The sequence below is a fragment of the Hippopotamus amphibius genome, chromosome 12 (genome assembly GCF_030028045.1).
Source record: "Hippopotamus amphibius kiboko isolate mHipAmp2 chromosome 12, mHipAmp2.hap2, whole genome shotgun sequence".
Lineage (NCBI taxonomy): Eukaryota > Metazoa > Chordata > Mammalia > Artiodactyla > Hippopotamidae > Hippopotamus > Hippopotamus amphibius.
In genome coordinates, this window is record NC_080197.1 from 62,397,056 (window position 1) to 62,418,555 (window position 21,500).

A 21,500-nucleotide genomic window follows, 5' to 3' on the forward strand; every position below is an offset into this window, starting at 1 on the left:
TGGATGTAATCATTTATAAAAATGTTGGCTAAAATTTTTAACTCTTATAGGTGTCAAGTACTGGGTGAAAGGGTTTGTGTGCATTATCTACTTTTACAACAAATCTGTTATATGGGTATTTTGTTATCTGCATATTGCAGCCGAGAAAACCAAGGCTGAGAGACTTTAAAGAACTGGCCCAGTCAGAGTCCTTGGTGCAGGTGGGATTGGTCCGACTCTGTAGTCTGCGTTATTCATGGTTGTTCTTTATTGCAACATAGTATAGTACTTAAGAGCATGACCTGAACTTCTCTGAACCTTAGTTTCCAGGTGGGGAACAATACCTACACATTAAACTTGATCTGATAAATAAGAGATATAAGAAATGGAAAGCCATTCACACCAGCCTGGCACATTCTAAGTGCTCAATAAATGCTAGTTTTTCAAATTTTTGTAATCAGCACTTGATCATAAAAGCATATCGCTGTGTAGGTCTCTTGACCAAAACTTGTAAGCGGCACTTGTTAAGTACACTACAGACACAATTCATGAAACTAGAAACAACTTCGGGGTTACTCGCAGTCTTCAGCACCCACCTTGTTTTTTGGTTATTGATGTTTTTGTGCAGCAGAGCTCTCTATCAGGGTGAAAAGAAGATTAATGTTATCAGTCAACGATTACCTTAATTCAAGTGTTAACCACTAGACAGCTTTCATTTTATCTTACCACAATTTAATTAATAAATTACCATTGATTTAAGATTTTTTAAGAGAAGTTTGTATTTTAAAGGGAATTTTTTTAACCAGCAGATTATTTACTACTGTAAATGGTGGATGTTTATGGATATGTCTTCTCTAGGGCATCAACCTGAGTGGGGGTCAGAGGCAAAGAATATGTGTGGCCCGAGCTCTCTATCAAAATACCAACATTGTCTTCTTGGTAAGAATATATGTCCTTTCCTTTTCTTTCTATTTCCTTTTTCCCTCTGGACAAATGAGTCTTTAAAAAGACAAGTGACTCAAGGAAATATGGTTTAACTTGGGAAATCATAGAGAATTAAGGGGAAACAGGTCCTCAAAGCACAAAATCAGATCAACATGTAAGATGAGAGTTGGGGGATCCAGAGGGATTGAAGTGCCCAAATGGTTGCTTATATGAGTTTTTTAAACCATAAGGATCATTAATGAAAGTGTGTGGATGGTGCTGGATGAATCGGACAGGATCATAGGTCTTCTCATTTATATTTGCTGGCAAAGAAAGAGAGCCTAGAAGATATACTCTTGATGGATGTAGGGGTTAGTTAGTATGCAACTCAGGCTGTGGATAAGATTTATCTGTGAAGCTTCCTGACATTATTCTTAGAAATCTTCATAGACCTACTGAATCATAATCTGTGAAGGCAGAGAAGGAATTTGTATCTTAAAAAAGCTCCATAGATGATTTTCTTATATATCCTGGGTTAATAACTTGCTTCTGCCTATGGAGCCACAAATAAAATTTGATGGTTATATTGATTATGAATTTGCTCTAGTTTTTTCCTCTGGCAGAATGTAGCAAAACTAATGTAGCTTACAACTAGACAGTGACTAGGGACCAGGAGGCTGTGTAAATCCATCCTTTCCCTGCACTCTCCTTCTGTGCAATTATTAACCATTTTTAAATCTGGTTCTCAGACCTCCTTCAGAGTTTTCACTCCATCTAATCTTGAAGATCTTCAAAAAGTGGCTTGATTTTAGAGTTTCCCACTCCAAAATTTTTGGATCCTTTACTGGGTATGGGAGTAGAATATGGGCATAGTACTGAAAATGTACTTCAGGTTAATGTCCTTAAGAACACCTGTCCCCTAAATTTTCCAGAAAACAAACCATAAAAGCCATAGCAGGATCTAGCAGTAACCAATGTAATTATAAATCCTTTTTATAGTGGGCAGACCCACAACTAGAAATGACTACTTGAACTTTGAGATCAGTTAATGATTGAACCCCCTGAGGACCAAGTGACTTGGAAATCTGAAAGAGACCAAGGTACTCTGAGTGTAGTATTCTACTCCATTTTATTCCACTGCCTTCAATTTAATGACCCTTACTTCAATTGTAGAATCATGTGATTCAGAGAAGTCATAGGGTTAATATTGTGGACTTCCAGCTATTCATTATAGAATTACTTTCTGTATCATCTCTAATAGCTTCTTGATGACTCTTCCTGAAGACAGATTTCTTATCTTTAAGGCAGCTTTTCCTTCTTGGTCCATGAGTTGCTCTAACAAATTGCTGTAACTGGTGGTTTACATAATACAAATTTATTATCCTCTAGTTGTGTAGGTTAGACATCCAACATGGATCTCACACAGCTGAGATCAGTGTCTGCAGGGCTGTGTTCCTTTCTGGAGGGTCTCGGGTAGAAAAGGCTTCCTTGCCTTTCCCAGCTTCTAGAGGCTGCCCACATTCCTTGGCTCCTGGCTGTCTTCCTTCATCTTCAAAGCAAACAACATCTGCAAAGCCAGCATCTTTGACCATTTTCTCTAGTCACTTCTCCCTCTCTTCACATCTGGGGACATTCTCTGCTTTCAAGGATTCATGGAATTAGTTTAGACCCATCAGGATAATCTTTCCCACCTCAAGACCTTTAATCAGAATCATACAGACATACCATGGAGATATTGCAGGTTTGGTTCCAGATCATCACAATGAAGCTAATATCACCATAAAGTGAGTCACATGATTTTTTTTTGGTTTCCCAGTGCATATAAAATTATGTTTACTCTAATCTGTTAAGTGTGCAATGGCATTGTCTAAAAACACAATGTACATACCTTGATTAAAAAATACTTCATTGCTAAAAAATGATAACCCTCATCTGAGCCTTCAGTGAGTCATAATCTTTTTGCAATAGCAACATCAAAGATCCTTGATCATACATTACTGTAACAAATTTAATAATAATGCAGTAGTTTGAAGTATTGCAAGAATTATCCAAATGTGAAACAGAGACAAGAGGTGAGCAAATGCTGTTGGAGAAATGGAGATATGGTGCCAATAGACTTCCTGGATGCAGGGTTGCCACAGCCGTTCAATTTGTAAAAGAAAAGGAAAGAAAAAAAAAAAAAAAGGCAATATCCGTGAAGCACAATAAAGTGAAGTGCAATAAAACGAGGTATACCTGTATCTGCAAAGTCCCATTTGCTATTAAGGTAACATAGTCACAGGTTCTGGGAATTAGAACATGGACATTTTTGGGGACCATTATTCTTCCTGCTGCAGATAGCTCATATTATTGAAAAGTTATTATGTGATTGAAATCTGCTTCTGTGTGTTTTCCGTTATTTGGTTCCCATTCTGCTTCTGCAGCAGCAATTATATTTCTTTTATATAGCCATAGTTCAATATTTTAATATATTGTCACAACTTGCCTTAATTTACTTTAGACTAAGGAAGTTTAGTATTTTCAATTCTTCAACAATAATATAATTTTTATAACTTTTCTTATTTCAGGATCCCTCCCTTTCTGGGTCCCTTTCAGGGTCCATTTGAGGGTCCCTTTGTTTGTCAGGGTCCCTTTGAAAAAATGTGTTCTAGATGCACTCTGATCAACTCAGATAATCTTGACTTAGAGGGGTGGGATAGGGAGGGTGGGAAGAAGTCGTGGGAGGGAGAGGATATGGGGATATATGTATAAATACAGCTGATTCACCTTGTTGTACAGCAGAAACTGGCACAACAGTGTAAAGCAATTATACTCCAAAAAAGAGCTTAAAAAAAACAAACTAATGGATCTTATGATCTAAATATTACACTTTCTTCATTGTAGCCTAAAATTGAAGAATGTTTTAGCAGCAGCAGAATACTGTTGATGTGTTTTAATAATTTCCCCCAAATGAAAATATCTTACACGTCCCTTGTTTAAAAATTCACAAAGTGCTTTGAATCGCAGCATTATCTCATTTGATTCTTATGACTGTGCTGCTAGGGTAGATGGTATCTTCATGTGAAATGAGGAAACTTATACATAGAAAGGTGGAGTGCCTTACTCAAAGCCTAAAGACTAGTGAGTGATAGAGTCTGGGCTAGAACTTCATGTCTTTTGAGTACTGTTTTTCTGATCAGCTAAGATTCTCTGGTATTAGTTTTTAAATTATTACTCTCAAGTTACTACCTGTGTTGTCTTTTTCTTTCCTTTCCTTTTGCTTCCCTCCCTCCCCTCCTTTTTTCCTTCCTTCCTTCCACCCTTCTTCCTTTCTATCCATTAATGTTTAGTGAATGTCATCAGTGCCATCTTCTGTGCTGGATAATAAACAAAGGAGAAAAAGACATAATTCCTATCTTTAAGGATCTTACTTATACAAATAATTAGTTGAAAGGTTTTACATTTTGCTCTGATCTCTAATTAACCTTTACCAAATTAGCCTTTACAGTGTATCAAAGCTATGTGAAACATCTTAATTATGTATCAAACATATTAGTTATTTTCAAAGCTTTGTAGCATCTATAAATGTGCTGTATATATTTTTAAGAGGTTATTTACAAAAATGTGTCCATAAAGAGTAAAAACATAAACTAAAACATATTCATTGAATATAGGAAAGACTATATTAGTAAGAACAGTATATGTGTGTATAAAAATAAATAATATAGTATTATGGAAAATGAAGAATTGACCATTCATTGATTTGGCCGTTTGTCAAATTGTCTTGCATTCTTTAAAGAAAGGCTCTCCCCAGAATGTTAATACACAAACTGAATCGTGAGAAATGATTAGCAATCCACCAAATCCAGATTTTTATTAAATTGTATAAAAGGTTACATTTCACTGCAACACCAATACGCCCCATAATGAAGCCATGGCATATGCGTGATAGCGTCTTTATTAAGGGCTTTCTGTGACCTCGCCGTGATTCTAAGTACTTCATGTTCGTGAACTCACTTGATTCTCACAATAACCCTATTAGGTTTGACACTGTTGTTATTAATGTTACTGCTATTTGTACATGATAATACTGAGGCTTTGGTGGATAATTTATCCAAGGTCACACAGATGGTAATAGTGAAGCAAGGATCAGGCGATCTAATTCCATAGCCTGTATCCTTAACCACTGCACTCTTCCTTGTTAAGAAATTCCTGGAAGTCACTAAATTCTCACTGTGGTGCTTTAAAGGGATTAGCACAGTATTAATCACCACAGCTTTATTTGTTAGAAAATAATAATAAAATAACACTTTAAAAATATTTTACAGAGACTTTTACAACATTATTTTATTTGATCTCTGCAGCAAACCTGTGTGCTCTCTTTATTATCCCCATTTTACAGATGAAGTGGCTGAGCTTGAAAAATTACCCAGTGTCAGTGATCTACTCTTTTAACTGTTTTCACATGTACAATATAGTATTGTTATCTATAGTCACAGTGCTGTACATTTCATCCCAAGAACATATTTATCTTACAACTGGAAGTTTGTACCTTTTGACCACTTTCACCCATTTCCCCCAAACCACACCCCCCCTGCCCCCATCTCTGGCAAACACCCATTTATTTTCTGAATTTATGAATTCAGAATGTTTTTTGGATTCCACATATAAGTGAGACCAAATAGTATCTGTTTTTCTCTGTCTGATTTATTTTACTTGGCATAATGTCATCACAAATGGCAGAATTTCCTACCTTTTTAGGAATGAATAATATTTCGCATTTTCTTTACCCATTCATCTATTGGTGGACATTTAGGTTGTTTCCATATCTTGGCTATTGTACATAATGCTATAATGTACATGGAAGTTCTTAATGAATACATCATAATGATTTCATTTCCTTTAAATAAATACCCAGAAGTGGAATTGCTGGATCATATGGTAGTTCTGTTTTAAAAAATTTGAGGAACCTCTATACTTTTTTCCATGGTGGCTGCACCAATCTACATTTCCAACAACAGTGCACAAGTGTTCCCTTTTCTCCACAGGCTCATCAACATTGGTTATTTCTTGTCTTTTTAAGAACAGCCAGTCTAACAGGTGAGACGTGATATCTCATAGTTTGATTAGTATTTCCCAGATAATTAGCGATATTGAGCATTTTTTCACGTGCCTGTTGGCCATTTGTATGTCTTCTTTGGAAAAATATCTATTCAGATACTCTGACCATTTTTTAATTGGATTGTTGGGGGTTATTTTGCTGTTGAATTGTGTGAGTTCGTTATATATTTTGGATATTAACCACTTTATCAGATATATGATTTGCAAATATTTTATACCATTCCGTAAGTTGCCTTTTCATTTTGTTGATGGCTTCCTTTATTGTGTAAAACCTTTTTAGTTTGATGTAGTCTCACTTGTTCAGTTTTGCATTTGTCACTTTTGTTTTCGGTATCAAAATTTTAAAAAGGCATTTTTAAGACCAATGTCAGAGAGTTTAATTTTATGGTTTTAGGTCTCATGTTCATATCTTTGATTCATTTTTGAGCTGATTTTTATGTGTAATGTAAGATAGTGATCCAGGTTCATTGTTTTACATATGGCTGTCTAGTTTTCCCATCGCTGTTTAACAAAGAGACTGTCCTTTTCGCATTGTATATTCTTGACCCCTTTGTTGTAAATTAATTGACCATATGTGCATGGGTTTATTTCTGGGCTCTCTATTCTGTCCCATTGATCTATGTGTCTGTCTTTAATGCTGGTAAAACACTGTTTTGATTACAATGGCTTTGTAATACAGTTTGAAATCAGGAAGTGTGATACGTCTAGCTCTGTTCTTCTTTCTCAAGATTGCTTTGGATATTAGGGGTCTTCTGTGGTTCCATACAAAGTTTAGAATTGTTTATTTCTGTGAAACATTCCATTGGGATTTTGATAGAGATTCCATTGAATCTCTAGATCACTTTTGGTAGTATGGACATTTTAACAGTATTAATTTTTCCAATCCATGAACAGAGGATATCTTTTCATTTATTTGTGTTTTCTTCAGTTTCTTTCATCAGTATCTTTGAGTTTTCAGTGTACAGGTCTTTCACCTCCTTGGTTACATTTATTCCTTAGGCATTTTATTCTTTTTGATGCAATTGCAAATAGGATTGTTTTCCTAATTTCTCTTTCTGATAGTTTGTTATTAGGGTATAAAAATGCAACCAGTTTTTTAATATTGATTTTGTATCCTGCAACTTTATTGAACTCATTCACTAGTTCTATCTTTTTTGGTGAAATTTTTAGGGTCTGCTATAGATAGTCTCATGTCATCTGCAAATAGAGATAGTTTTAATTCTTCCTTTCCAAATTGGATGCCTTTTATTTCTTTTCCTTGACTAATTGCTCTGGCTAAGACTTCTAGTACTATACTGAATAAAAGTAGTGAGAGGTGGCGTTGTTCCTAATCTTAGAGGGACAGCTTTCAGCTTTTCACCATTGACTATGATATTAGCTGTGGGCTTTTCATATATGACCTTTATTATGTTGAGGTATTTTCCCTCAATACCTACTTTATTCAGAGTTTTTATCATAATTGAATGTTGAACTTTTTGAATACTTTTTCTGCATCTATTGAGTTTATCATATGATTTTTATCCTTCGTTTGTTATTGGGTTGTATCACATTGACTTGCAAATGTTGACTCATCCTTGCATCCCTGGAATAAATCCAACTTGATCATGGTGTTTGAATATTTTGTTGAGTGTTGAATTTGGTTTGTTGATATTCTGATGGGAATTTTTGCATCTGTGTTCATCAGAGAATTGGTCTGTAACTTTCTTTTCTTGTGATGTCTTTGGTTTTTCTATCAGGTTCATGCTAGCTTGGTAAAATGAGTTTGGAAATGTTCTTTCCTCGTCTATTTTTTTGGAAAAGTTTGAGAAGAATTGGTATTAATTATTCTTTAAGTGTTCGGTTGAATTCGCCAATGAAGCCACCTGGTCCTGGACTTTGTTGGGAGATGGTTTTCAATTACTGATTCAATCCCCTCACCAGTAATTGGTCTGTTCAGATTTTCTGTCTCTCCACAATTCATTTTCTGTAGATCGTTTGTTTCTAGGAATTTATCCATGTCATTTAGATGTCCAGTTTGTTGGTATGTCATTTTTCATAGTAGTCTTATAATACCTCGTATTTGTGTGGTGTCAATTGTAATGTTGCCTTTTTTCACTTACAATTTTATTTGAATCCTCTCATTTTTTTCTTGTCAAACCTAGCTAAAGGCTTGTCTCTCTTGTTTATCTTTGCAAAAACCAGCTTCTAGTTTCATTGATCTTTTTGATTGTCTTTTTAGCCTGTCTTTTATATATTTCCACTCTGATCTTTGCTATTTCCTTCGTTCTACTAACTTTGAGCTTAGTTTGTCCTTTTTTTTTAGTTTCTTGAGGTGTAAAGTTAGATTGCTTGTTTGAGGTCTTTCTTTTTTCTTAATGTAGGCATTTATTGCTATCCAGTTATCATAGAACTGCTTTTGCTGCATCCCATAAGTTTTCATATGTTGTGTTTCACTTTCATTTGTCTTAGTATTTTTTTATTTCCTTTTTTGATTTCTTCTTTGACCCATCGGTTGTTCAGGAGCGTGTTGTTTAATCTCCACATATTTGTGAATTTTCCAGGGGTGGGGTTTATGGATAAAGTGTGCCTCAGCCTTTCCTACTTATTTTGATATATTTTCTCAATTGTTTAATATGTCAGAATCACTCAGCTTGTTTCTGGATTTCTTTCAGAGGGAATTGCTCCATGTGTAGCTGTATATTCAGTGTGTCCATGATAGGAGGGAAATTCAGGAGCCTACTATATTGCCATCTTGGTCTACAGTCTATGCCTATTTTTATTATTTAAACTTTATTCCAATTATCATTTCATTCTTTGTTTTGTTTTTCTGTTATAGGTTGCCAAGTAATGTTGGTTTTTAAACTTGGATATTCTATATATAGGAATTCAAACTACTTTGAATATTGTTATTTACTTTTTAAATTATTTTTAAAGTGAAAGAGAAAATTAAAGCTTCATTTTTAACTTAACATGTTTTTCTGTAGTTTAAAGTTATTCAGAATCTGTTTTTTATAAATTGGATTTGTGGGATAATTTGCCTTTAGTTATTTGTATTCCTACTTTCTGGAGAAATTTAGTTACAAAGAGAATATAAAAAAATTTTCATCGTCTCTCCATTTTACCCATTGTAGGATGATCCATTTTCTGCCTTAGACATCCACTTGAGTGATCATTTAATGCAGGAAGGGATTTTGAAATTTCTCCAAGATGACAAGAGGACACTTGTTCTTGTGACTCACAAATTACAATATCTAACACATGCTGACTGGGTAAGAGTTTAAAAGAAGTTTAATCTTTATTATTATAGTTATGTAAATGCTTTCTGAGATGAAGATAATTCACTTGGTCAGTTAAGGATTTTTGGTCACAATTCTTCCAATATGTGCTTCCCTTAGATCATAGCCATGAAAGATGGGAGTGTTCTAAGAGAAGGGACTTTAAAGGACATTCAAACCAAAGATGTCGAGCTTTATGAACACTGGAAAACACTTATGAATCGGCAAGATCAAGAACTAGAAAAGGTAATTGCTCGGAGTTCAGAATAGTTCAGAATGTAGTTCAGAAGAGTCAGAAATACAGTGCCTAAGTACTAAACATGCTTTTAAAGAGGTATTACCATTTAATGTTTGATAATATAATAGTCCTCACCTGAAATCTGAAATAATTGTATATTTAGATATCATTAATTGACAGACTATTTTGAAACTAAAAAATTCTGATGATATCTTTCGGATGACATGTTGTCAGGCCTTTAGAGGATTTTTATTTAAATTGGAGGCATATTACAATTATACATGTGTTTAAAACTTAAACTACTTGCTCAAGCATAATATTTCTTCATTTTATCTTATTTTTCCTTATGTATGTCTTATTTTCCTCACCTACAATATGAGAATATTTTCATTCGCCACTTACAAGTGGACGGTTGTGGGCAAAACAAAATCTGAGATGATTTTGAAAGAAGGCAGAGCTATGAGCTGTGGGTATAGCGGTAAAGCATGCCTGGGATAGAGTTGGGGGGTCAAGGAAGATAATCAGAAGGAAATAACAATAAAGACTTTACATTTGGATAGTTTTTAAAGTCCACAAAGCCTTTTTGCGTGATATCTCAATTCTCACAAAATAAGCAAAAAATATGAGAAATAAGTAAAGAAAATATGATCTCACTTTTACAAATGAGAAAACTGAGGCTCAGAGAGGCTGAGTAAATTGTCTAAGGTTGTACAGAACATATACTAAGTGGTACCAATTGGATTTAACCCAGGTCCATAACCACTGTAATTCTAGTATAATGTTAAGTATGATGTAAATATAACATTGAATGAAATGATTACAGAGTTAGAAACCAGATTGAGTATAATAAAAGAAGAACAACTCATGGCTGAGAAGTGAATTATAAATGGAATTAGTAAATTTTCAAAATATTTCCTCTCGAGTTGGGACTAGGAAGTGTCTAGAATTCAATAGTCCTGGCTAGGAATGAGCATTATAAAATGAAAATGCTTATATCAGCAATTTTCTGAAAATGTCAAGAAATTAAAATGTATTATTTCACAAAGGAAAAAATGATCTATGTTTCAATGGCAAAAGGAAGATAAAAAGTCAGACAAACCATGGGATTGCTCTGTCTTCTGTGGGTTTGCCAAAGATCTCAAAAGCAAACTACAAACTCCTAAAATAAGAAAGACAAGATATATGTAAAAGTCTTTAAGTAGAATACTACAAATCACAGAACCTTTGAAATGAGGGTATTCATCAAAACATTACAGTGTACAATTGGCAAGAGCCCACTTAGGAATTATACGGTGGGATGCTTGATTATAAACTTACTGGGATGGCTCCAAACAACATTTTTTCAGTGATCTAGATGCCAGGGACAAAAGAATATGATGTAAGCTTAAGGAGTGAACCATTTATGGTTTACTTTGGAAAGAAGATCTGGAAAAACACAAAAAAGGGAGAGAGAGGACGCTCTTGGCTTGATTTTATAGTAACACTGACTGTTGAGCAAGCCAGGAAGAAAGTTCATTACGTTGTGTTTAGAAATGAAGTGATCACTCAAGATAGCATAGCTCTATAATTAAAGACACATCACAGGGTTATAAATCAGCCAAAGGAGATATGGAGCAAGTTAGGGTGTGGAAAGGGTGAATTCGGTTGTGGGGTGAACCAGTCGCCAGTAGAAGCCAGCATGAACCATGCACCTCCCCAGAGTCCTCACCTAGGGATGCAGAGAGGTTTCTGCCACCCAGGGAAGCACAGGCACCTGAAATTCATCTGAAGCCAGGGAGAGTCACACTGTGGGGAATAAGACCACAACACCTTGGGGAAATTTTCGTGGAAACAGCTTCTGAATTTGTCATGTGGCAGGGTGAGGTGTTTTCCTAGAACACTGGTTCTTAACCAGGGTCACTTTTGTCTTCCTGGGGACATTTGGCAACATCTAGAGACATTTTTGGTTGTCACAAATGGGGAACAGGTGCTACTGGCATCTAGTGGTTAGAGGACAGGGATGCTGTTAAACATACTACAGTGCACAGGACAACCCGCACAACAAAGATTTTTCAGGCCCAAAATGTCAATAGATTGAGAAAGGCTGGCTTAGAGCCAAAACAGATCAAGCAAGTGGAGAAGGGAGTGAAACTAAAGGATTCATAAAACATCCCATCTCAGGGCTTTCAACAGATCCGTCAAAAGTTTAAAGGTTAAGGGATAGAAAAAAATTCATTATTGGGGGGAGAATCAAGAAGGCGGAGTAGGAGGACGTGCTCTCACTCCCTCCTGCAAGAGCACCAGAATTACAACTAACTGCTGAACAACCATAGACAGAAAGACACTGGAACTCACCAAAAAAAAACTCACCCCACATCCAGAGACAAAGGAGAAGCCTCAATGAGACAGTAGGAGGGGTGCAATCGCATTAAAATCAAATCCCATAAATGCTGGGTGGGTGACTCACAAGCTGGAGAACAGTTATACCACAGAAGTCCTGAGGGTTCTGAGCCCCACGTCGGGCTTCCTAACCTGGGGGTCCAGCAATGGGAGGAGGAATCCCCAGAGAATCAGACTTTGAAAGCCAGTGGGATTTGATTGCAGGACCTCCACAGGACTGGGAGAAATGGAGACTCCACTCTTGGAGTGCACACAAAAAAGTGTGCTCACCAGGACCCAGGGGCAAGGAGCAGTGACCCCATAGGAGACTGAACCAGACCTACCTGCTGGTGTTCGAGGATTGCCTGCAGAGGTGGGGGGCAGCTGTGGCTCACTGAGGAGACAGAGGCACTGGCAGCAGGGGTTCTGAGAAGTGCTCATTGGCATGAGCCCTTCCAGAGTCCACCATTAGCTCCACCAAAAAGCCTGTAAGCTCCAAGGCTGGGTTGCCTCAGGCCAAACGACCACCAGGGTGGGAACACAGCCCCACCCATTGGCAGACAAGCAGATTAAAGTGTCACTGAGCTCCACCCACCAAATCGGATTAAAGTTTTACTGAGCTCCACCCACCCAGCCCAACCCACCATCAGTCCCTCCCATCCGGAAGCACCCACGAGCCTCCTAGACAGCTTCCTCCACAAGAGGGCAGACAGCAGAATCAAGCAGTATCAGCAGTATTTCATCTTGTGGAACTGAAAATCACAGCCACAGAAGACAGAGAAAATGAAAAGGCAAAAGACTTTGTGCCAGATGAAGGGACAAAATAAAATACCATAAAAACAACTAAATGAAGAGGAGATAGGCACTCTTCTGGAAAAAGAATTCAGAATAGTGATGGTGAAGATGATCCAGGACTTTGAAAAAAGACTGGATGCAAAGATCGAAAGTTGCAAGAAAAGTTTACCAAAGACCTAGAAGAATTAAAGAACAAACAAACAGAGATATGCAACACAATAAGTGAAATAAAAAATACACTAGAAGGAACCAATAGCAGATTAACTGAGGCAGAAGGACAAATAAGTGACCTGGAAGACAGAATGGTGATAATCACTGATGCAGAAAAGAATAAAGAAAAAAGAATGAAAAGAACTGAAGACAGCCTAAGAGACCTCTGGGACAATGTTAAACACACCAACATTCGCATTATAGGGGTCCCAGAAGGAGAAGAGAGAGAGAAAGGACCCAAGCAAATATTGGAAAAGATTATAGTTGAAAACTTCCCTAACATGGGAAAGGAAATACCTACCCAAGTCCAGGAAGCACAGAGGGTCCCAGGCAGAATAAACCCAAGGAGAAACACACCAAGACACATAATAGTCAAAGTGACAAAAATTAAAGACAGAGAAAAGTTATTAAAAGCAACAAGGGAAAAACGACAAATAACATACAAGGGAACTCCCATCAGGTTAACAGCTGATTTCTCAGCAGAAACTCTGCAAGCCAGAAGGGAGTGGCAAGATATATTTCAAGTGATGAAAGGGAAGAACCTACAACCAAGAATACTCTACCCAGCAAGGATCTCATTCAGATTCAACAGAGAAATCAAAAGCTGTACAGACAAGCAACAGCTAAGAGAATTCAGTACCACCAAACCAGTCCTACAACAAATGCTACAGGAACTTCTCTAAGAGGGAAACATAAGAGAAGAAAAGGACCTACAGAAACAAAAACAAAACAATTAAGAAAATGGTAATAGGAACATACATATCGATAATTACCTTGAATGTAAATGGACTAAACACACCAACCAAAAGACACAGACTGGCTGAATGGATACAAAAACAAGACCCATATATATGCTGTCTACAAGAGACCCACTTTAGACCTGGGGACACATACAGACTGCAAGTGAGGGAATGGAAAAAGATATTCCATGCAAATGGAAATCAAAAGAAAGCTGGAGTAGCGATACTCATATCAGATAAAATAGACTTTGAAATAAAAAATATTACAAGAGACAAGAAAGGACACTACATAAAGACAGAGGAATCAATCCAAGAAGAAGAGATAACAATTATAAATATCTGTGCACCCAGTATAGGAGCACCTCAATACATAAGGCAAATACGAACAACTATGAAAGAGGAAATCGACAGTAACACAATCATAGTGGGGGACTTTAACACCCCACTTACACCAATGGACAGATCATCCAGACAGAAAATTAATAAGGAAACACAAGCTTTAAATGACACAGTAAATCAGCTTGATTTAATAGATATCTATAGGAGATTACATCCAAAAACAGCAGATCACCCATTCTTCTCAAGTGCACATGGAACATTCTCCAGGATAGATCACATTTTGAGTCATAAATCAAGCCTTGGTAAATTCAAGCAAATTGAAACCATATCAGGCATCTTTTCTGACCACAACGCTATGAGATTAGAAAAAAATTACAAGAAAAAAAGTGTAAAAAACACAAACACATGGAGGCTAAAGAATACGCTACTAAATAACCAAGAGATCACTGAAGAAATCAAAGAGGAAATAAAAAAATACCTAGAGGCAAATGACAATGAAAACACAACAATCCAAAACCTATGGGATGCAGCAAAGGCAGTTCTAAGAGGGAAGTTTATAGCGATACAATCCTACCTCAAGAAAGAAGAAAATTCCACATAAACAATCTAACCTTACACCTAAAGAAACTAGAGAAAGAAGAGCAAACAAAACCCAAAGTTAGCAGACAGAGAGAAATCATAAAGATCAGAGCAGAAATAAATGACATAGAAACAAAGAAAACAAGAGCAAAAATCAATAAAACTAAAAGCTGGTTCTTTGAGAAGATAAATAAAATCAATAAACCTCTAGCAAGACTCATCAAGAAAAAGAGGGAGAGGACTCAAATCAATAAAATTAGAAATGAAACAGGAGAAGTTACAACGGACACCGCAGAAATAAAAAGCACCATAAGAGATTACTACAAGCAATTTTATGACAATAAAATGGACAACCTGGAAGAAATGGACAGATTCTTAGAAAGGTATAACCTTCCAAGACTGAATCAGGAAGACATAGAAAATATGAACAGGCCAATCAGAAGGAATGAAATTGAAACTGTGATTAAAAATCTTCCAACAAACAAAAGTCCAGGACCAGATGGCTTCACAGGTGAATTTTATCAAACATTTAGAGAAGAGCTAACACCCATCCTTCTCAAACTCTTCCAAAAAATTGCAGAGGAAGGAACACTCTCAAACTCATGTTATGAAACCACCATCACCCTGATACCAAAACCAGACAAAGATACTACAAAAAAAGAAAACTATAGACCAATATCATTGATGAATTTAGATGCAAAAATCCTCAACAAAATACTAGCCAACAGAACCCAACAACGCATTCAAAGGATCATACACCATGATCAAGTGGGGTTTATCCCTGGAATGCAAGCATTCTTCAATATATGCAAATCAATCAATGTGATACACCATATTAACAAACTGAAGGATAAAAACCACATGATCATCTCAATAGATGCAGAAAAACTTTTGACAAAATTCAACACCCATTTATGATAAAAACTCTCCAGAAGATGGGCACAGAGGGAACCTACCTCAACATAATAAAGGCCATATATGACAAACCCACAGCAAACATCATTCTCAATGGTGAAAAACTGCAAGCATTCCCTCTAAGATCAGGAACGAGACAAGGATGTCTACTCTCCCCACTACTATTCAACATAGTTTTGGAAGTCCTTGCCACAGCAATCAGAGAAGAAAAAGAAATCAAAGGAATCCAAATTGGAAAAGTAGAAGTAAAACTGTCACTGTTTGCAGATGACATGATACTATGCACAGAAAATCCTAAAGATGCCACCAGAAAACTACTCAAGCTAATCAATGAATTTGGTAAAGTTGCAGAATACAAAATTAACACACAGAAATCTCTTGCATTTCTATACACTAACAATGAAAGATCAGAAAGAGAAATTAAGGAAACAATCCCATTCATCATTGCAACAAAAATAATAAAATACCTAGGAATAAACCTAATCAAGGAGGTAAAAGACCTCTACTCAAAAAACTATAAGACACTAATGAAAGAAATCAAAGAAGACACAAACAGATGGAGGGACATACCATGTTCTTGGATTGGAATAATCAACATTGTGAAAATGACTATACTACTGAAAGCAATTTACAGATTCAATGCAATCCTGATCAAATTACCAATGGCATTTTTCATAGAACTAGAACAAGAAATTTTACAATTTGTATGGAAACACAAAAGACCCTGAATACCCAAAGCAATCTTGAGAAGGAAAGACGGAGTTGGTGGAATCAGGCTTCCCGACTTCAGGCTATACTACAAGGCTCAGTGATCAAGACAGTATGGTACTGGCACAAAAACAGAAATATAGATCAATGGAACAGGATAGACAGCCCAGAGATAAACTACGGTCAACTAATCTATGACAAAGGAGCCAAGGATACACAATGGAGAAAAGACAGCCTCTTCAGTAATTGGTGCTGGGAAAACTGGACAGCTACATGTAAAAGAATGAAATTAGAACACTTCCTAATACCGTACACAAAACTAAACTCAAAATGGATAAAAGACCTAAATGTAAGGCTGGACACTATAAAACTCCTAAAGGAAAACATAGGAAGAACACTCTTCGACGTAAATAACAGCAAGATCTTTTTTGATACACCTCCTAGAATAATGGAAATAAAAACAAAAATAAATAAGTGGGACCTAATGAAACTTCAAAGCTTCTGCACAGCAAAGGTAACTATAAGCAAGACGAAAAGACAGCCCTCAGAATGGGAAAAAATATTTGCAAATGAATCAACAGACAAAGGATTAATCTCCAAAATATATAAACAGTTCATCCAGCTCAATATCAAAAAAACAAACAACCCAATCCAAAAATGGAGAGAAGACCTAAATAGGTATTTCTCTATAGAAGACATATGGGTGGCCAAGAGGCACATGAAAAGCTGCTCAACATCACTAATTATTAGAGAAATGCAAATCAAAATGACAATGAGATATCACCTCACACCGGTTAGAATGGGCATCATCAGAAAATCCACAAACAGTGAATGCTGGAGAGGGTGTGGAGAAAAAGGAATGCTCTTACATTGCTGGTGGGAATGTAAATTATACAGCCACTCTGGAGAACAGTATGGAGGTTCCTTGAAAAACTATAAATAGAGCTACCATATGACCCAACAATCCCACTACTGGGTATATCCCCAGAGAACACCATCATTCAAAAAGACACATGCACTCCAATGTTCACTGCAGCTCTATTTACAGTAGCCAGGACATGGAAGCACCCTAAATGTCCATCAATAGGTGAATGGATAAAGAAGATGTGGTATATACATACAATGGAATATTACTCAGCTGTAAAATGAAATTGGGACATTTTTAGAGACATGGATGGATCTAGAGACTGTCATACAGAGTGAAGTGAGTCAGAAAGAGAAAAACAAATATCGTATATTAACACATATATGTGGACTATAGAAAAATGGTACAAATCAACTGGTTTGCAAGGCAGAAATAGAGACACAGATGTAGAGAACAAACATATGGACACCAAGTGGGGAAAGCGGGGAGGGTTGGGGGGGAATGAATTGGGAGATTGGGTTACCAAATTGTACACTCTAAATATATGCAGTTTATTGTAAAAAATAAAAAAATTAAAAATTAAAAAAAAGGTTAAGGGATAATAGGGGAAGAATATGTTACAAGGATAGAAATGACAGCTATGAGAAGGAGAAGTTGATAACACTTTTTAGCTGACTTAAATGTTATTAAAAATTTTACCTTGAGTGGCATCACCCATTGTCTTCATAATGTCATTAAGCAAAATAAAATAGCATCTTTGGACGTCTCTTCCCCCCGCCTCCAACCGTCACCTTGACCTGACCCTTCACAGGCATTCAGTAAATATTTATTGGATGAATGAAACTAAATTTGTATTTACTTAATCCAAATATCAACACAATTTAAAATATTTAACCCCAAATTAGCTTAATATGAGCATTTACTCACAAGAAAAATGACTAAGGATTAAAGTCCCCAAGATGATAAATCTTTTGTTTATACAGATTGGCAAGTTGAACAAGAAAATCTTCTGTTTTTTCCATGTGCAGGTTTATTTCATTTCATTACACTATACACAAAGGATCAGATCCTTTTTAATTTTGTGTTTTATTTACTCTCATGTACAAGTGTTGGTTTTCATATCATTAGGCACAATTGAAAGCTAATGTGACATTGTCTCTGAAAAAATATTATTCAAGAGACCCTTTCACTTTCACTTTTTTTCTTTAAAACCAAGAACTTGGAAGCAACAGAGCCTTCTAGTATAGCAAGTCTCCGAAATCATCCATGTTTTATGAGGCCAGACAAACAAAAATAAAACAGGACTGCTATCTAGAGACTGGTCACCAAAGAATTTATTGGTTTATCAATGTAACAAACATTTTTTTTATATCAGCATGTACAGGAAGCCCTCAAATTACCATAGATTTGAAAAGTCTGTGGGTCAGTTATTTGGAACTCAGAATGCATTTCTCCACAGAAATAGGGAGATATGGTTAGTTTCCCAGACTGTCCTGCAGAAGCTGATTTAACCCACAGTGTAACTGAACTGATGCTACTAGTCCAGTTACAAAGCCAAGGGGGCGGAATGTTGGAAGCAGAGAACTGGATAAAACAAAATGCTTTTCCCTTTCTCAGCACAGGACAAGCCTGGAGCAACCCTTAAAATTTCGCAAAGTTTGTTTTTGGCATTTTTCTCTTCTTTCTACCTATCTTCCCTTCCCAGGGCTTTCTTCTAAACTTGTGGCCCCTGAATACCCTCCTTTCCCATTTGCTTCAAAATTACCCACCTTACTTCAATTTCTCTTAAAGTCCCTTTCTTTTGTGCCATTCCCTTAGTGAGATGCTTAGTCAGAAACTCATCTCAATTTAATAATTCATAATTATAGTGGATGACTGATAGTGCTTTAACCAATCCAGAACTACATGCATTTTTCAAGGAAGGTGTTTGTTAACATAGGTGAATCTTTAGTTAGAAAAATTGCAGGAGTACATGAAATTGACATAAAAATAAAACAAGGAGCAATGGAGCACCCAGGCTTTAAGGCTAGGGGAGGTGTCCCTCTGCCCCTGGGGTCAGCTCCATCATGTTGTTACTACTTTTCCTGGCTTCTTACTGAGCTCTGAGCTCTGACGCATTTTCCACAAACCTCAGGCACTGCTTCACACCTGCTTCTATGATATAGAAGTTGTCCATCCATCTGTAGTGTGAGCAGAGAGCCCAAGACCCAGAAAGGTAACTAATGATTGGTTCTTGGTATGTGGGGTCACTGATTGGTAAGTAGAACTTGACTGTGGCTGTGAGCTCCTTGAATGATAGCACAGTGTTTCCTGTAGGATATGGAAGCTGACCAAACAACTTTAGAGAGGAAAACACTCCGAAGAGCCATGTATTCAAGAGAGGCGAAAGCCCAACTGGAGGATGAAGATGAAGGTAAACCTTTTTTTATATCTGCAACATTCAAATGGGAAGTAGGATGTGAGGGTCTTTCTTTGGCAATTGATGCGTGACTATGTCAGTAAGGAATGACTAGCCACTTTGCGGGGCTGGGGGCTGGAAAGCCAAATCAAATACGTAAAACTGAAAATGGAAAGCATAGGAGTGAAGGAAAGGTGTATGTAATTAACCAACAGGCATCTTGAGGGGCTTCCCAGAGTGTGTCTTGGTATTTTTGTGTTGTGTGTGAGAGAGAGCTAACAGGACAACAGGTCTAGACCCTTGTTCAGATAAATTGGAAAGGTATAGTTTAATAAAACATCTGTCCTTTGGAAATAAATAGTAAATGGGGAATATGGAGAAAATACTGCTCTGAAAGTTCTTTGAGTCAGTAAGTTGTTATGGGGTTTTCATGATAACATAGCAATGAAGAATAAGAGAATGAGAAAGCTGTTTTGTTATGTTTCAATTTTCTGGATTTAGTAAGATATAGTGGGAAAAAAACAGTTTACTGGGAATTTGAGGAATAAGATGAAACAGTTACATTGCTTTGACATTTGTTGCCAAGAAGTTTGAAGATAAACCACACTTAAGTTCATAGATTAAATGTGCCATACTCCATTTTTCTTACATGGTTTTGGCCTAAGACCACATTTCTACAAGGCAATTAAGAAAGAGAGGATTATAATTTCAAGCCAAAGGACCACAAAATGTGCTATCTTTACATTTCGGGGGGTAATTGTTCAGGGTTTCAGTAAATACTTATTGTAAGTGAGTGGGTAAGTGAGTGAATGAATAAATGAATGAGTGAATAGATTTTGCACTCAAATTTCTTAGATTTAAAAATGTTTTAAAAGAATGTTTGTGGACTTCCTTGGTGGTCAAGTGGGTAGGACTGGGCACTTTCACTGCCATGGCCCCAGTTTCAGTCCCTGGTCAGTGAACTAAATCCTGCAAGGCATGTTACTTGGCAAAAAAAAAAAAAAGAATGTCTGGTGCTGTCTGTAAACAGACAGCCTCTAGAATTGCAGTTACTCTCTCCAGTGTCTCAGTGGTGAACAGAGCATTTGAGAGGCCGACTCTGTCCTGAGCTTGCTGCGTTAATCCATTTTCTCAGGTATAAAATAAGATAATAATACTTCTCTTACAGAGTAAAAGGTGGTAATGTATATGAAAGAGCCCAGTACGGTACATATTACCTACTGCGTTGCTACTCCTGGTGCTGTCATATGTCTGTTCAAGCCACAGGAAAGGAAAAAGGAAAGTAGTTGCCCATATTGTTTCTACTGCTGACCATTGACCAGTTTATCATGTTGACAGATTAGGTTCTGGGGAAGTGAAGAAATTCTGTCTTCAGCTGGACAGCCATAGGCAAGTTGAGATTTCAATTTATATGGAAACAGAGAATGGGTATTGAGGAAACACACAATCTGCAAGTGTCTACCCCTTTGATCATGCAGATTTCTAATCCTGTTCTCACACATTGGACCCACCCTTACCAAAGGGTAGATCATCTGAGACCTGTTCATTTTTTGTATCCAGCTCAAGTATTAGGATCCTTGGTGATGCTGTCTTCCCATCGTATCCACACGTAGATCTCTGTTGTCTGATAACCTATAAACCAAATGATCTATCTTTCCTACCATAACCTGCTCACTGTACAGTAGTGGAGTGCACACAGGATGACTGCAGTGAAAACTGCCTATGAGAAAGGAGAGGATGGGAGATGCACAAGACTCACTAGACCATACAAATGATCAAATGTTGCTGCTCAGGAAATGCCCAAATTCCCTGTCCTCATAATGGAGTATGTTCTTAGGATAGCCATCTAGAAGTTTGCAGGTGACTTAAACAGCTGAGAGGAGCTCCCCACTCATTGTCCTCCATCTCCTGGCTTTGCCTTCTGGAAGGTTTCTTTTTGCCCACGCTCCTCCATGACCACATTTAAAATGAGCCATACACATATATACAATGGAATATTACTCAGCCTTAAAAAGAAATGAAATGGAGCTACATGTAATGAGGTGGATAGACCTAGAGTCTGTCATACAGAGTGAAGTAAGCCAGAAAGAGAAAAACA

General features: G+C 36.8%; 1 protein-coding gene across 1 annotated transcript in view; it reads left to right on the plus strand.

The window, feature by feature from the left end:
* Positions 1-21,500, plus strand: part of ABCC9 (ATP binding cassette subfamily C member 9) — a 142,526-nt gene that overhangs the window by 77,341 nt on the left and 43,685 nt on the right. Inside the window, exons 22-25 of the mRNA XM_057702727.1 lie at positions 838-918; positions 9,114-9,251; positions 9,378-9,503; positions 19,321-19,417. Coding sequence (XP_057558710.1) covers positions 838-918; positions 9,114-9,251; positions 9,378-9,503; positions 19,321-19,417 — 442 coding nt within the window. The remainder of the gene's footprint in view (positions 1-837; positions 919-9,113; positions 9,252-9,377; positions 9,504-19,320; positions 19,418-21,500) is intronic.